Below are 13,446 nucleotides of genomic sequence, written 5' to 3' on the forward strand. Positions count from 1 at the left end.
CCAGTGGTGCCACTTTTAGCAGCAGAGCTGTTGTTGCTGGCAAACCTGTACACGCAATGCCTAATGACCGCAAGGGTGACGGAATCCTGGAAGAACGCTAACATCATCCTAATCCATAAGAAAGGCGACATGAAGCACTTGAAAAATTACAGGCCGATCAGCTTACTGTCAGTCGTCTACAAGGTATTTACCAAGGTAATCGCTAACCGAATTTCTGCAACCTTAGATTTCAGTCAACCTAAAGAACAAGCAGGGTTCCATAAAGGTTATTCAACAATGGACCATATTCACACGATCAATCAGGTGATAGAGAAGTGCGCTGAGTATACTGAACCCCTATATATAGCCTTCCTAGATTATGAGAAAGCATTTGACTCGGTCGAAACCCTAGCAGTCATTCAGGCATTACGGAACCAGGGGGTAGATAAGCATTATGTAAGAATACTAGAGGATATCTACAATGGGTCTACAGCTACCATCATCCTCCTAAGGGAGAGCAGTAAAATACCTATAAGGAAGGGTGTCAGACAAGGAGACACAATCTCTCCAATGTTATTCGCAGCATGCTTACAAGAAGTATTCAGAACGTTGGACTGGGAACAGGTGGGAGTAAGGGTTAATGGAGAATACCTCAGTAACCTCAGATTTGCTGATGACGTTGCCTTGCTAAGTAACTCGGGGGACGAATTGCAAAGCATGCTTTCCGCACTGGGCGAACAGAGTAGAACCGTGGGCCTGAAAATTAATATGCAGAAAACTAAAGTAATGATCAATAACCTTGGGACAGCACAGCGGTTTGAGATAGGTGGCGAAGCAGTAAAAGTGGTAAGCGAATATATCTACTTAGGCCAAGTTGTGACCCCAGATCCCAACCATGAGGCAGAGATAATTAGAAGGATCAGTATGGGGTGGGGTGCATATGGCAGACATTCTCAGATAATGAATAGCAGCCTACCATTGTCGCTGAAGAAGAAAGTGTATGACAGCTGCATCTTACCGGTACTCACCTACGGGGCAGAAACTTGGAGGCTCACTAAGAGGGTTCAACTTAAATTGAGAACAACTCAGCGGGCAATGGAGCGGAAAATGATAGGTGTAACATTAAGGGACAAGAAGAGAGCGGAGTGGGTCAGAGAGCAAACTGGTGTTAAAGACATATTAGTAGAAATTAAGAAGAAGGAATGGACGTGGGCAGGGCATGTAATGCGAAGGCAAGATAACCGCTGGTCATTAAGGGTAACAGAGTGGATCCCTAGAGAAGGCAAGCGTTGCAGGGGGCGGCAGAAAGTTAGATGGGCAGATGAGATCAAGAAGTTTGCGGGGATAAATTGGTCACAGTTGGCGCAGGACCGAGGTAATTGGAGAATAATGGGAGAGGCCTTTGCCCTGCAGTGGGTGTAGATAGGCTGGTGATGATGATGATGTTGTTGCTGGTCATATTGTGTGCTGTGTCATCAGAAAACCCGGTTTGTATAGTTACTCCCACCATTTACAAGACTCGCGAGCAGCGCCTGGCGTCATCCAGGCCTGCGCATGGCGCTCGTAAAAAAGACCCAGAAAACAGTTCACGTGCATCCGCAACTCAGTGGGGGAGCACAAGACAGCTCGCGCTACAGACGCCCAGTTCGCGAAGCCAACGGTTCTAGCGCATGCCGACACGTTCCACTTTGGGAGGAATGCGAAAGGCTGCAGACAAAACGATCCGGGCTCGCCAGTCATGTAAGAGGAAGACAACGATATAGATGGATACTACTACAACAGTGACAAGCAACGACGGAGCATGCCCTGGGCCAGGACGAATTTTTCTCCAACTGCGAAGTTTCTGAGAAAGCTGTACAGCTTTCCTTTGTAGCCGCATGGCTGCATTGAGGTGGATGACAAAATTTCCTTCGCAGAAACTTACTCCACCTTGGGGATTTCCCCTACATCTGGTCATGTAACTAAACAATTTGAAACCTTATGCAATGCGTGGTGGTGTGTTCTTAAGTGCTTACATAGAAAAAAATCCTCCAACTTCGCTATGGTTGCGCGAATTAGTGCAAGCTTTGCTGCCAATTTTTTCCAAGCGAAGTGCCCGTGGAGACACATCCCCACTTGGCTTAGTGGTAATACCCCCTTCGAAGAGATGTGCGAACATCAAATTTGGGACTGAGAGTAGAATACTGAGAGTAGTAAAAGCTGACCACAAATAGAATAAAATAATTTTAAACAGAAATGTCTTTGCTTTATTGTGTATACAGCTTCTAAAACATGGCTACAAGAAAAAGAAAAACATTTTCCTTGGGTAGTTAGGCCTCAATAACCCGTTTGAGTGTTCCTGTGCTACTGTTTGAAAAGAAAATTACAAAAAACTAAGAGTAAAAGCGGGAAAAAGCAGTGCAATGAAAATTTGGCAAGCACTGCCACGAATAAATGGGGCTTCATCAACATGCCGTGAATAGAGGGAGCATATTTGACAGGCTGCAGTCACTGAAAAGGGGCCCTTGGTAGGCGAGGCTGGCGTTAGGACGGCTTTACTGCAAGCAGTGCCAACCAGTGCCCACTTGCGGCTCATCAACTGCTCCCCTTCGGTCCACGCTAGCCGTCCACAGGTGGGCTCATTGCAAGCAGCGCTTGGAAACACCCCTCCTCTCTTGTCCGTGTCTTCAAGCACTGTTCATGGTTGCCATCCATGTTTTGCACAAGGTTTGCAGGCTGCAGGCTTTCTTCCACAGCAGCGTGGCTGTTGCGCGAAAAATCCCACCCGAGGGGACGTGCTGCGCAGTGAAACTGGAAACTTTGCACCTCGTGCGGCAGTGCCCACTTGTGGCAGAGCTCTGCTATATGTAAATTTGCACACGCTTCTGCAAATGGAATCGGAAAGGAAACACTAAGTATTAGGATATTTTGCGTTTGTTATTTGATCCGTAGAGTAGTTCCATAGCGCACTAGCACTCCATGGCATGCCAAGTAGTTTGGAGGCGCCCACGATCGCCCCTGGCAGCGCCCTCCTGATCCACCCACCATGCGCAGGGCGGGCTCGAGCAGGTCGATGAGGGTGGCCAGTCGGTCCACCCGGTGGGCCTCCAGCAGCCGCGCCAGGTGGGCCACGGCCTGCTCCCGGTACAGCCGCTGCTCCCGGCGGCACTCGCGCACCAGGCACTCGCACACCTGCATGCAACGAACACGCAGTCAAACTTCAGCGTAACATGCCCTCATTCAACCAAATATTTTTTCAACTTTGCCCTATTAAAGGAGGCAGCAATTTTTCACGACTTAATTAATGGTGTAATGTTTTACTCCACTTCAGGAACAACAAAGTCCATGCGCTATGCATGTACAGAGGTCAAAATTGTTAACAACAACGTGCGAACGCGTGGCCTTCGATACCTGCAGCGCACCCTGGTGATGGCCACCGGCGTGACCAGCGAGATTAGGGGACGGCGCTGCGGCGGCTGGCATGTGAACGCTGTTGCCGATGCTTCAGTGTTTGGAGGAACAAGATTCGACGCCAAAATTCTCTCACCACGACCGCCGCTAAAGCCTAAATTAAACGTTATGCAACACCCAGCATGGTTTCAAAAAAGGACGAAGCTGTGAAACCTTGCTCTCCATCCTGCACCACGACCTGAGTGGCGCCCTCGATAGCTCCAAAGAAGCCGATGTTCTTTCCCTGGATTTCTCCAGTGCATTCGACAGCATTAACCACAACCTCCTCATCACCAAGCTCCCAGGATTTGGCATAACTGGGACGACCCTGCAATGGATAACATCCTTCCTCACAAACCGCCGCCAGCAGGTCCACTACCGGGGTGCTACTGGTCAGTGGCACACAGTGAAAACGGGTGTGCCTCAGGGATCCGTGATTGGCCCACTTCTATTTAACCTGTACGTCAACGACCTCGCGTCCGACATTGAATCAAACATTCTAAGATATGCTGACGACCACATACTTTACCGCACTATCCATACCACAAAAGACCGGCAGATCTTGCAGTCCGACCTCCTCAAGATTTCCAGATGGAGTGATTGTAATGGCTTGTTCCTCAACCCACGCAAGTCACTATACCTTCGAATATCTCGCAAACGAACACCGGCGGACGTGTCCTACATGGCCAATGGCACATGCCTGCAGGAGGTCACCGAGACTAAGCTCCTTGGGGTCTGTTTTGATCGCAGCCTGTCTTCCAGACCTCACACAGACTATGTCTGCAAAAGAGCTAACAGGCTAAGGGGGTTCATAACCCGAACGTCAAGGGCCATGCCACACCATGCCTTCTGCGCGCTGTTCACAGCCCTTGTACTTCCGGTCCTGGAATACTGTTCCACCATCTGGAGCCCCCACCAGATTGACCTCCATAAGCGGCCCGAGTCCGTTCAACGGAAAGTGTCAAAGACGGCGCTTCATATCATGGACAGGACAACCAAACTTCCCTACGAGAGGCGGTTGCAGACCCTGAGGTGGTCTCGACTTGACGGACGCAGGCGGACTCCTGTACAAGTTTCTGCACGGCGACTGTCCCATCCCGGAGGGTTACCTGCGGCGTTCAAGACGGGACCCACTGAGACTCGAGCAGCGCCTCACACGCACCACCAGTGCCTCCTACTCCCTCTTCATCCAAGCCCCTGAGCTATGGAACTCCTTGCCAGTCGACGCTAGGAGGGCCCCAAGTGTCGGTGAATTCAGACTTGGTGCGGTACAGAGATGTGTGAGCAACTGCACTGCACCTCCCCTCACCCATATTTATAACTATAACTCCCCTCATCTGTATATGTATGTTATAATCATTTTCACATGTCCTCTAAATTGTTAACATACAGCTGAGGAGGCATCCAGCACTATGGTGTATGGGCCCCTGCCTTTTGGCTGCCTCTGGCTCTCAGCTGTATGGAAGTTATGCCAATAAACTCCTATTGAACCTATTGTTATCTTACGCTGATAACCAGTGCAGTCTTGTTTTCGCCTTTGGTATGGTTCTGATAAAAAAAAAAACAGCCATTCTAATCTAGGTTGTGCAGGAAAGGAGGAAACAGAAGCGTTGACTCAGAAATTGCCTCAAGTCGTTTATTATTGGCGCGGTGAAATTTTAGCACGCATGCGCAGGCACATAAAGCGTGGCGAGGTCGTGGTGAGGGACTTTCGGCATGGAACCTCTCCCCCAAAACACTTCACGACGACATGGTCTTGCGTGTGTGTGTGTAACAACAGCTACATAAGCAATTCCCAGGACTGCACTGAGGACGCCTTGCTTTGTGGGCGACAGCTAGCGAGAAGCAGTCACCTGATGACATTTCAGCCAACCCTAAGAGTTTATCTGAGACGAAAAAGTTATAGCCTCAATAAAACGATGCTGCGTACCGAATTATTTTTTTTTTGCCTTTTTGGGCTACAAGGTAAGGTGGTCGACCTATATTCCGCATTATATACAGTCCATCACCTTTAGCCCGGTAACAAACATCTGTCTAGCCTAGAGATTCAGGTTTTCATGATACTTTAAGGGGCATAAAAAAAAGCAAATTTTCTTTCGTGCTTCAGAAAAATACAAAAATTGAAAAAAGATGATTCCACACAGATCTATTAAAATTCGACATACCGTATTTATTCGAATATAAGGCGAGGTGTTTTTCCAAAATGTGCGGTCTCAAAGTCATACCCCGCCTTTTATTCGAAGCTCAGTATCCCAATATGCCGATTCTGGTGTGACAGTTTTGGTTTCCACCTTCCAACCATTTCCAAGCTTCCAAAAGAGCCCGACAACACTGTTGGAAATGTAACAAAGAGATTTCAGGATAAAACGCATAAAATTTTACACAAACCCAGGTTGCAGATAGTAATTACCGAGTTTCGGCAACTGCAAGGGTATTGAATAGTTCGCGATACAGCAGAGGGAATGGCAGCAGATGCCTTCGACCATGTCAACGAGCTGAGCCAGCAGTAGCCGTTCCAAGCCAGTAGTAGCCGCAAAGCTTGTAAACAAGTCGGGACGCCATTTTGCATTTTTTTTTGTTAGAGCTCTCGCAGTCCCTGCTGCAAGATTTTCTTTCTCTGTGCTTGTTTCACGCGACCAGCACAATGGCAAGTCGTCGTTGCCACTATGATGCAGCCTTCAAGCGGAAAGTCATAGCAGAGGCGGAAGTCATTGGAAACTGCGCCGTGGGTCGAAAGTTTGACGTTCCCGAAAACAACGTGCGTCGTTGGAGCAAACAGATGTCGCTCTTAGCATGTGCCACGACGAGGAAGGCTTTCCGTGGCTCACGAAAGGGAGCGTTTCCTGAAGTGGAAGAAGTGCTGACGGACTTCGTCAAAGAGAGAAGAGGCCGCGGTTTGGCCGTTACTACCGACATCGTGCAGATGAAGGCGCGCGAAATCACGAGAGAGCATGGCATTCCCGCTCTCAAGTTCAAAGCCAGCCAGGGCTGGGTGCAGAAGTACATGAAGAGGGCCGGGCTTTTGTTGCGAAGGCGGACCTCCGTGATGCAGAAGTTGCCAGGAGACTATGAAGAAAAAATTACCCCGCATTTCCCCGAGGGGGAGAATGTGAAAGTGCGAATGCACGGTTGTCGGCCCGCTTGCGGCGCTTGCGCTCGGCCCCCGCAGCCCACCGCCTCGCCGCCTTCTCTTCCATCTCTTCCATCGGGTTTGTAGTATCACGTGTACACCACGCAGTTATCAAGCCGCTATAACGCCGCTGAGTCGCCAACGCACGCCGCTGACGACGTAGTTTGAATGCGTTAAAGATATAAGGCGCGTCTAACACTGATATCACCGTCGCGTCCGTAGCTTGGTCGGTAGAGCGTCGCGCTGCGGCCCCAAAGTCCTCGGATCGAAACCTGGAGCCGGATGCTGTTTCTTTTAAGTGTGAATACACTTTATAAGCGACCCCAAACCATCCACCGCCGGCGGCGGCGTCGGCGTCCGCAGTGCTCCTCTATAAAGAAACAGCATCCGGCGCCAGGTTTCGATCCGCGGACTTTGCGGCCGCAGCGCGACGCTCTACCGATCAAGCCACGGACGCGACGGTGATATCAGTGTTGACGCGCCTTATATCTTTAACGCATTCAAACTACGTCGTCAGCGGCGTGCGTTGGCGACTCAGCGGCGTTATAGCGGCTTGATAACTGCGTGGTGTACACGTGATACTACAAACCCGATGGAAGAGATGGAAGAGAAGGCGGCGAGGCGGTGGGCTGCGGGGGCCGAGCGCAAGCGCCGCAAGCGGGCCGACAACCGTGCATTCGCACTTTCACATTCTCCCCCTCGGGGAAATGCGGGGGAATTTTTCAAATATAGAGGAGCACTGCGGACGCCAACGCCGCCGCCGGCGGTGGATGGTTTGGGGTCGCTTATAAACTGTATTCACACTTAAAACTAATTTCCTTACAAAGATATGTTATTGGCCTGCGACGCGACCACGAATTCCTACTTGGGCAGATTGGCAATGCCGACGAAACTCAGATTTTTTTTGACATGCCGTCGGCCCAGACCATTCACCAAAAATGTGGTCGCCTGCGCACTACAGGCAACGAGAAGGCTCGGATAACTGTGATGTTAGCCTTCAACGCGGAAGGGCGGAAGTTGCTCCCCTTCATCATCCTGAACAAAAAGACTATGCCAAAGAACGAGGTGTTCCCGCAGAACGTCCACATTCCTTGCCAGGAGAAAGGGTGGATGACGCAATTGCTTTTTCTTGACTGGATAAAGTCGGTCTGGTGCCGGAGACCAGGGGCACTGCTCGTCATTCCCGGGGGCATGACGAGTCAACTACAGCCGCCTGACGTTTGCCTTAACAAGCCCTTTAAGGCACACGTCAGACGGCGACGCTTGGGCAGCGATCAACGAGGCCATGGTCGTTCCGCTAGTGCTGCATTTCAAATGCTCTTGACGGCGCCGAGGACGACGACCTCTTTGAGTGCGCAAGTGACAAGGAAGATTCGGATACCACCACCTCTGAAGACAGTTTCTAAGTTGGAGTTCCGTCTCGCTCCGAATGAATATCATTGTGTGCAGATAGTTCATGAATACTTGGTGTGTGCTTTGCTGAAAGGTAAGGAATTTAGTTGCCTTTTTTCTTTCCTTATTTCGCCTTACATTAGTGTGCAAACTTTTTTTCTTTTTCTTGGGTCCTTCAACTCCCCCCTCGCCTTATAATCGTGACCGCCTTATATTCGAATAAATACGGTACTTCTACAGGCCTTATACGTCTTTTCAAATGCGAAAAGTGATTGTAGCTGCTGGTGACCACACTAATGAAATCAAATTATGGCTGCTGTAAAAAGACAGTAAGTTAAATATACATGGAATGTTATTTCTTTTTGAACGGGATTTGAAGCCAGGTCGCCAAAAGCCACAGCACTAGCCCTGTACCGTGCCAGAATGGAACAAGAAATATCCGGATGCGAGCTGCATGACAGGTGAATGCGACGGCACTGCACCCACAATGCAGCAGTGAAAAAGCTGGCTTTTGCCTTGAAATCACTTCAGGGACTTGCGGAATTTTTCCCTGTACACTGACAAGAATATAACGGTTTCATGCTGCCTCACCAAAGTCCCAGCAGAGCGCTTCCCCTTTCAAAATATGCACACGATTTCACGCCAAACCATTGATTTCAGAAAGCAGATTGATCACATCACAGCCAATTTCCCCGGAAAAGCTGTTTTTTTTCCTATGTTACCATGGTTGAAAAAATGAAAAACACTTTTTTCCTAATGCTTTTTTTGTTTTCTTTTGTTCCCATCCCTAGTCACAAACATTTTTTTCTGATAACAGCAGCAACCCTCTTTTAAGTTGGGGAAAAAAATGCAGCCAAAGTTACACTGCAGTACAGCAAACGATATTCTGTGCTAAGACAGGCACAAGCCAGTACAAGCCTTCCGGTGCAATGCAGAACGTGTGTATTGGGCTCGTTCATATGCACTGACCCCCTCCTAAAATGACCTAAAGGACACCACAAAGGCCTTATTTGTGAAAAGAATGTGTAGGACTGAGCTAAAAGAACACTTTGCAGTAAAAAAGGCCACATTTCCGTGGCTGAAACGCAGGCCCTTTGCTCCAAAACAGCCCACCTGTACACCTGGGCTCACCACTGAGGCCGAATAGCGGGGCTCTTGTAGCGGCTGGCCACAAGATTACACGCACTGTTAGGTGCCAGCCACCGGAGGGCGTTGGGTGCACACAGGAGTCCCGATACACAGGGAGGGCCTCTAACCGCCATCGCCACGTGGCTGGCCTGTGGCCCCCGCCAGGCGACAGCTGCCAGCTCCCCAGTGCACCCCACCCACCTGGTCCAGCAGAGCCTGCTGCTCGGGGGGCCGGCCGCCGTCCGTCTCAGGGCCAGCACTGCAGCGGGAAGAGGGAAGCCAGCCGGGGGGGCCAGGGCTACAGGGAAGCAAGCACCTGACTGTGGCGACACACGGCCAACTGGCCCAGCAACAGCGCCCAAGGCTGGCCCTCCGAGGCCCAGCGAAGGAGCGTAAAATGTAGCGGGGCCGCTTCACAAAGCGTGACGTCAGGGCCTCTCCGAGGCTTTTCTCTCCTCCACGGCCTCACTCGAGCCAAGCTAGTAGGGGTGTACCCAGTGCTCGCGAGCCAACTACCCAATGAGCTCCGATGTTGGGCTAGTTGGTCGAGCACATTGAGCGAGGTACACAGCACAGCCAGAGGACGCTCACCCCCTTTGCCAGTGCTCTCCACTCCTTTTGCCAGTGCTCTCCACTTGCCCAACTCTCTGCCTGGCTCACCACAGATGCATATATTGTCACCAAGCAAGGGTGAGCAGGGAGCCTCGAGTGCTTCAAGCAAGCTGTCACTGAGGTGAAAATGTGCAACCGGCTTTTGTGGCAACTGTTTTGAACTGGTCCCGGGTACCAGGTTGAAATTGGTGCCACATGACCTTTAATTTGATAGAATGACAAGGTCCCACTTGCAAAGTTACTGGGTCGGCTGTGTTACTTTCAATACAGAAACCCCTGCAAGCACATGGTTCCAGGGTTTGCTCAAGCGCATTATTTTTAAAATGCACTACATCACGATAACACATTTACGCCTCGCTCTAAAGCAGCTACCATATTTACTCGCTTCTAATATGCATCTTTCTTCACAAAAAACATGTCCCAAAATAGCATGTGCGTTAGAATCGAGTACCAGCCGACACTGCACTAGTGACTGCAAGGCGTGAAGGTTGTGTGCAGACGGTGTGAGGGGCTCCAGCGGGCCTTGTGGCCGTAAAAGCCCACAAGAAGCTCTAGCGGGAAGCAGGCACCCCTTTTGAGATAGCAAGCCCAGCCTTTTCTATGCCTAGCAGCGATGAAGGGGATGGAGCAGATAACGTACATAGTAGAGGGGTGTGCAAATGCTGAATAGTAACTTTTCAATCAAATATTGAATCAAATTCGGAAAAAAAAAAAAAAGAAAATGAATATCGAATCGAATATTGAATAGCGAATACCAAATGTTTTTTCGTAGGCCTCGATTTTTCATAGGTTTTTGTGCAAAAGCAGAAGGTACTTCGCATGTTTGAGAGACAAGAGGTTCTTTTTCAACTTGGACAATGCACTTTTCAACTCACATCAGCAGTACTCCAGGAATCTGAAGCGGCCATGATATTTACTTGGAAAAGAAAAGATTTGCACTGGAGTTGCTGTACTCCAATCACAGGCAGCGACTATACAGTGCCTCGTAACTCAGAAGCGAGGACGTGAACAACGGGATGCGAAAACACGACACAGCCACAATGATGGACCACGATGAGACACTCCTTTGGAAGCGCATGGACAGCGTGAATAACACGTCGCGGAAGGAAAGCTGGCACCACAGTCGCCGTGGACAAGCCCGCGCTATCCACTGGGGACTAAAAAACAAGCAAACGCACAGTAGCCATACACCAACTGCATTAAAAACAGCCAGAACCGCTCTTGATTTTACATTAACGGAAATGCTGTCAAAACGGCGGCGGTCTTTCCCAGAAGCTGCCCTACCATGCAAACATCCGGTCGCAGAACTCAAAAGGGCAGCCAGAGTCGACGGCTCGAAAAAAGGATCTTATTGACGCAATCGCAGATTACTCTGTGCAGTGGGATAAAATTTATGGCCTCTGCAAGGTGTGCTCTTCAAAAGCGTGATTTGGATGAAACTTGCCGACCAGACGGTGTAACAGCAGTTGCGTTAGCGTGCGCCAACGTCTCTCACTTTCGCAAAGCCAGGGAACGTTTGGAAACTCCACTCGACTGTTCGAAAGATCGAATAGTAGTTATTCGATTCGCGAATAGAATTATTTGTGGATGTACTGTTTGATTCGCACTCGAATATTCGAGCATTCACACACCCCTAATACATATAGTACCAAGCAGCGAGCCCTGTTCTGACTGCGGCTGCACGAGTCTCACGCTGAACATTTTTTAACACAGTTGTTTGGAAAGGCAGGCCAGCTTATCATATACAATGTTGAGACTGGAGGGTGACAAGAGCTGCCCTTGCATGATAACAAAGGAAGTTCTTGCTTGCCCTATGAAGAGGAATTTTGCGCTCTTTCTTTTTTCCGGTTGCCTAAATTAGGTGCCCGTTAGAAGCGAGGGTGCATTAGAATCACGTAAATACAGTATGTTAGCACTAGGCAACAACAAAGAACCATAAAAACTGAATGACTCTTGGCTTTGCGTTTTGACTAAAAGATCACCCCATTCAAAGCTGCTTCGGCTTTTCCCACTCTGCCAAACTGCGCCAGTAATCTCCCAGTTTCACCGCTGGTTGCCATGTGTAAACAAACACGCACAGTGAAAATGGGCAACTGACTTGGCATGTACTGCTCACACAGGCCTCCTAATAGCACCCACAGCTGCGGAAAACACGAGATGGAAATTAAAACAGACAACCCTCTCCAGCAGCTTTTTTGGGCACCTATGCATGTGCCTAGCCAACGCATGTGCCCAGCAAGCATTCCCTTTACACCGTTGTTCCCAACTCGTGATGTCCCAAATGTAATGTGGAAGGAGGGACTCACATGCAGTTGGTGCTTATCACAGACAGGGCTTCCAGCAGGGACTCCTGCGGGGGGGGAAGAGAGGAAAAGGCCGGCCGTGAGATGCACGGGCAGCCCCAGGATAAGCCCTCACAGATACGTTCCGCTCCACATTCACTGCCACACTCACTGTGGCTTTCACACTGTAAATTAAGCAATGAGTGAAAAAAAAGTCTGCTCACATGCTCTGAATGCCTGGCGACACCTGTCAGCAACCTTTTCGCTGCTACATCGCATTTTGTCATTTGGCGCCAGTTACTCCGACCTGCTTCTTCTCTGCTATCCTCACGGGGCAAATTAGGTCAGCAAGCAGACTGGCACACGCCACAGCTTCCCAAGAATCAGGGTTCTGCGTGGCTGGCACATCTGCACCTGTTCTCCTCACGTGCCATCAAGTCCGCAGTAGAACCCCGCTGATACATACCCTGATAGGTGTTTCAAATGGCCACTCAAAATGGTTCCTTGCCACTGGTGCCACCAAAGTTTAATCATGAGCTGTAAAATTAGTTCCAAGCGGTGCATCAAAAAACCGCTTCGATTATTGCATTCACCAGGGTTCACAGTATTGGAAAATATAAAGATTACACTTTATGACCCACACTGTTTTGTTTATCAATTCACTAAAAATGGCTAATTATTTCTAATTGCCTTGGGAACTAATTGAACTGAAAAAATAATGGCATATTCGAAATCAGTGGCGAAAAATCAGCAAGACTGACATGTTTCCCAAAGTTTACTTGACAATTAAAAGAAGTTGTTTTGAGACCAGTTGAGACTGACGGTTTTCTCGCTTTCACATTACATGCCCTGCCCACACCCATTTCTTCTTAATTTCTACTAATACGTCCTTAGCACGTGTTTGCTCCCTCTCCCCTTGTCCCTTAACGTTGCAACTATCATCTTCCCTTCCACTGCTCGCTGAGCCATCCCAAGTTGAACCCTCTTAGTGAGCCTCCAGGTTTCTGCCCCGTAGGTGAGAACCGGTAAGATGCAGCTGTCATACACTTTCTTCTTCACGGACATCATTCTCTGAGAATGTCTGCCGAATGCCCTCCACCCCATTCTTATCCTTCCAATTATCTCTGCCTCATGGTTGGGATCTGGGGCCACTACTGCCCTGCCAACTATCTCAAACCACTCTGCTCTCTCGAGGTTATTGAGCATTACTCCATCACCTGACTCATTGTGTGAATGTGGTCCATTGTTGAATAGCCTTTACAAAACCCTGCTTGTTCATTAGGTTGACTGACATCTAAGGTGGCAGAAATTCTGTTAGCCCTTGATAAGCACCTTGTAGACAACTGACAGTTACCTCATTGGCCTGTAATTTTTCAAGTCCTGCATGTCCCCTTTCTTATGGATTAGGACGATGTTCGTGTTCTTCCAAGATTCCGGTACACTTGTGGTCATTCGGCATTGCGTATACAAGTTTACCAGTTTTTCAAGTACAAT

At 49.2% G+C, this 13,446-nt stretch overlaps 1 protein-coding gene across 4 annotated transcripts in view; it reads right to left on the bottom strand.

The window, feature by feature from the left end:
- LOC144158118 (proteasome adapter and scaffold protein ECM29) overlaps window positions 1-13,446 on the bottom strand; it is a 293,901-nt gene that overhangs the window by 38,029 nt on the left and 242,426 nt on the right. For 2 of the 4 annotated variants that reach the window (XM_077688775.1, XM_077688773.1), the window contains exons 36-38: window positions 11,977-12,020; window positions 9,260-9,317; window positions 3,004-3,150 (exon numbers count right to left, since the gene is read on the bottom strand). In XM_077688775.1, the coding sequence (XP_077544901.1) occupies window positions 3,004-3,150; window positions 9,260-9,317; window positions 11,977-12,020 (249 nt within the window). Of the gene's footprint in view, window positions 1-3,003; window positions 3,151-9,259; window positions 9,357-11,976; window positions 12,021-13,446 lie in introns of all 4 variants that reach the window. The other 2 variants (XM_077688774.1, XM_077688772.1) reach the window with 1 other exon arrangement.

Source organism: Haemaphysalis longicornis, unplaced genomic scaffold, assembly GCF_048455015.1.
Source record: "Haemaphysalis longicornis isolate Haplotype H1 unplaced genomic scaffold, Haemaphysalis longicornis Haplotype H1 scaffold_10, whole genome shotgun sequence".
Taxonomy (NCBI): Eukaryota; Metazoa; Arthropoda; class Arachnida; order Ixodida; family Ixodidae; genus Haemaphysalis; species Haemaphysalis longicornis.